This window comes from Sparus aurata, chromosome 19 (assembly GCF_900880675.1).
Source record: "Sparus aurata chromosome 19, fSpaAur1.1, whole genome shotgun sequence".
NCBI classification, from domain to species: Eukaryota; Metazoa; Chordata; class Actinopteri; order Spariformes; family Sparidae; genus Sparus; species Sparus aurata.
In genome coordinates, this window is record NC_044205.1 from 3,836,311 (window position 1) to 3,839,986 (window position 3,676).

Below are 3,676 nucleotides of genomic sequence, written 5' to 3' on the forward strand. Positions count from 1 at the left end.
CTCCTGAAATTTAAAGCGGGAGAGAGCATCAGCTACACAATTTTCATGACCAGGAATGAAGGTAGCTCGCAGAATGAAGTTGTTTAGAACGCATGTCCAAGTTAAGCGTCGCATGAGACTGTTAATTATTGGTATTTTAGAGCGCCCCTTGTTGATTATTTGTACTGTAGCAGCGTTGTCACAAAACACCATGATTTGTTTCCTGGTCCATCTACTGCTCCATAGCGAACAAGCGACGACGATAGGGTAAAGCTCATGAAGAGCAGTGGATTTGGATTCGTTACGAAGGGACTGCATTTCAGGTGGCCAGACGTCTGCGAACCATTCGTTGTTGTAAAACCCCCCAAAACCAACTGAAGGGGCCGCATCTGTGAAAAACTGGAGGGAATCTGAAGACTCCACGAAGTCATTGTAAAAGAAGGAAATGCCGTTCCATTCATCACATAACAAGCCCCAGAACCGCAGATCTGAGCGACAGCCTTCATCTAAAACTACGATGTCATTTAGATTTTGAACGGAATTAGCCAATTCTAGCAAGCGTGATACAAAAGAACGACCTTGTGGAATGATACGCATAGCAAAGTTAAGATGCCCTAATAGAGATAAAAGATCTCTTTTAGAGAGAAAAGCAGCGTTAGACCAGGATTTGATAGCTTCTCTGATGCGAGTCAACTTGTCTTGTGGCAGAGATGCTTGCATTAGCATGCTATCAAGCGTGATGCCGAGAAATTCTAAGCGCATGCTAGGGCCTATTGTTTTCTCTTCTGAAAGAGGTACACCTAACTCATGGAAAAGGCTTTTGACTATGGAGATGCTGCGAGCTGGCGGGGATGAGGGAAAGTCAACTACCAAAAAATCGTCCAGAAGATGCAAGACGAAAGGGAGTTTGCAGATGTTGTAGAGGATCCAGCATAATGCTTCTGACAGGGTGTCAAAAATGCGAGGGCTACTGCGGCAACCAAATGTCAATTTAACCGAGAAGTACAACTTGGAACGCCATTTTACACCGAAAAGATGCCATTGCGAGGGATGTAGTGGCATGACTTTGAAGGCATCTACGATGTCTGCTTTCCCCAGCCATGCACCAACCCCTGCTGACTTAATCATCTGCACAGCATTATCTACAGAGGCGTAGAACAAGGAAAAGGGCTCTTGAGGGATTAAGCTATTTATACTCGGAATGAAAGAATTATGAGGAGCTGAGAGATCAATGATGAGACGTTTTTTGTTTGAATATTTCCTGGTAGCAACACCTATTGGGCTTACTCTGAAGATGGAAAAGGGGGAATTTGACAATGGACCTATCATGTAGCCCTTTTTCACCTCTTTTGCTAGGAGCTCATCTACCATTTCTGGCTCCTTGAGAGCGGACTGCAGGTTCTTAAAGACGTGGGTCGCTTTTGGGAGCCAGCATAGACCTGCTAGGAATCCTTGAACTAGCCCAGTAATGAGATAATTGACAAAGCATCTGTTAGGGTGATTTGAAAGAGCTTTGGAGAGAGCTGGAACATTCACTGGAGTCGAAGGATGCTTCTCGTTTATTTCCCCGATTTTGCAGGACGAAGCCTCCGGGGACACACAGAGCGTGGGTGGCTGTCTCCACACCAGCTACACACATGCATAAATTTACAATTAGGATAAGTACAAACATTCTCATTGAAATTAATGCAGGTAGGAGTCTTGAATCCTGAAGGAAAAAATACCTGTCGCTTTGGAGGATGATTTACCTGATTTAACACAGGATTTTTTGGCTGAGGCTTCGGGGTAGACAGATCTTGAAAAGCGGTTCTTGGACAGAGGGAGGTTGTGTGGGAGAAGGAACCACAGATAGAGCAGGCTAGAGTTTTATGCCCAGTAAAATGTCTGCTGATTAGGGGCAGGTCGACTACGGACCAATCCAGTCTCTGATTGAATTTCTGAATGTACATGGCAGCTTTGGCGGAGAAGGATTTGTGGTATTCATAAAAGAGAGAACCACCGTATGAGAGACCAAGGTCTGAGATTATAGCCAAATAGGTGTCAAGTTCTTCCCTGCGTTGTGGATATTTCTCGCATATGGTGTCTCTGAAGACACCAAAGGCAACATTGAATTCTGCCATAGTTAGAGTTTTTGACAGTCTTGGATCGCTATCTTTGAGAACTACGGAAAAATCCCCGCAGTCCACAAATCTTTTGTCGGCAGATTCAGAACCGCATAACAGAATCTTCACCAGATTTACGTCCTGGCCTGTTAAATGAGAGCAGATATATATGTATATATATATATATACATATATACATATATATATTTAAATGTATACATTTCTATAGGACTTCCTGATATTAAATCATTAATAGAACAGAGTTTGCAAATAAATGATATTCTTTTAATTAAACGTATGCCTATAGATCCTCAGATAAAGATTAATAATAATTACCTGTTAGAATTTGATTCCTGAGGGAATCAGGAATTGCGGCTGCAGGGGGCAGGAACCGAGAGCCCATGGTTGGAGCTGGAACTGCAGTTCCCAGACTCCTTTGGGGTGTGACGTCAGCAGGGAGCGGGGCAGCGAGAGCCGTGTCAGAAGTTGAAGCTGATGGGCCCGTGTTGTTAATGTTAGGAGCGGAGGAGTTCGCGATTTCCAGGGAATGTATTCTGGAATTCATAACATTGAGTGCTGATTTCACTTCGAGAAGAGATGACAGGATGGCTGCTTCGTTAGAGGTGCCGGGTTGTGACTGCTTAGGTCTTTTAATGGGAATATTGACCGCGGGTCTTGGAGCGTCTGGTTGAGGAGCAGAGCGCCTCTTTGCCGCAGCTTTGCCTTTGGAAGGAGGATGAGCGGCGCCTGAGTTTAACTCTTGGGTACCGGCGGGGTTTTCTTGAACTTGAAGGTAGTTGAAGAGTTCTTCGTGGTTGAGGCCGGATGGAACTGGGATGTTGCGGGCGTATAACGCCTCCAGGATGCGGTGCACCGGCCATCCGGCGAGTCGTTTGCGGGTGGTGCGAGAGCTGCGGCGCAGACGAGGGGCATCCGATTCATTCCCGGAGTGAACCTCAGCAGACTGAGCCTGGGTTTCGGGGATGACCCCGACTTCTTCCTCCGAGGACGGAGACTCACTCCCCAAGTCGGAGATAGTGAGAGACATAGCGATCAGCAGAGCCAGGAGGTAAGATAGCAATCGCATGAGCAATTATAGCAGTGTCTATGATTTTGAGAAGCGCTGAAAGAGCGGGCGGTGATGCTTGTGCAGAGCAACAGCAGCATTGACGAGCCAGAGGGAGAGAAGCGAAATTCATGCGTTTAAATAACCCGCTCAATAGAGAGGGTGCGTTTGTGGGATGGTCTGTGGAGAGAAGCATATCACGTGTGTATATGGCAGTGAAGCTCGAGTTGACTGCCTGAACTAGCTCGCAGGCGTCGCTTCATTAGTGGTGATGTGTTTACCGGTGGCACCACTATGCCTAACAGTCCTCTACATGAACTCCACTGCTTGTTGCTTGTTTTATAAAACCATAGCTGCATGGATTTATAAAACTATAGCGTATGAATGTGAAGAAATAATTTGTTCCCTGAATCAGGTAGAAATTGAAAGGTTTTTAAAGACATTCAAAATGCTGGCACACTGTCAAAAGGAAATATAAATATATATATGATTAATACATCTAAATCAACAATGGATATCAAGGACATAC

At 45.2% G+C, this 3,676-nt stretch overlaps 1 protein-coding gene across 1 annotated transcript; it reads right to left on the reverse strand.

Annotated features, from left to right (window-relative positions):
- Nucleotides 1-1,442: 1,442 nt before the first annotated feature.
- LOC115569567 (uncharacterized) lies at nt 1,443-3,405 on the reverse strand. Its single transcript, XM_030397549.1, has 2 exons — nt 2,418-3,405; nt 1,443-2,227 (listed from the first exon to the last, which is right to left on the reverse strand). The coding sequence occupies exons 1-2, from the start codon at nt 3,166-3,168 to the stop codon at nt 1,539-1,541; spliced, it is 1,440 nt and encodes a 479-aa protein (XP_030253409.1). The 5' UTR covers nt 3,169-3,405; the 3' UTR covers nt 1,443-1,538.
- Between the last annotated feature and the right edge of the window lie 271 nt (nt 3,406-3,676).

Coding starts and splice junctions, on each gene's coding strand:
- LOC115569567 (XM_030397549.1), bottom strand. CDS start 3,168: ATGCGATTGCTATCTTACCTCCTGGCTCTGCTGATCGCTATGTCTCTC. Junction 2,228..2,417: donor CAGGAATCAAATTCTAACAG/GTAATTATTATT, acceptor CTCATTTAACAG/GCCAGGACGTAAATCTGGTG.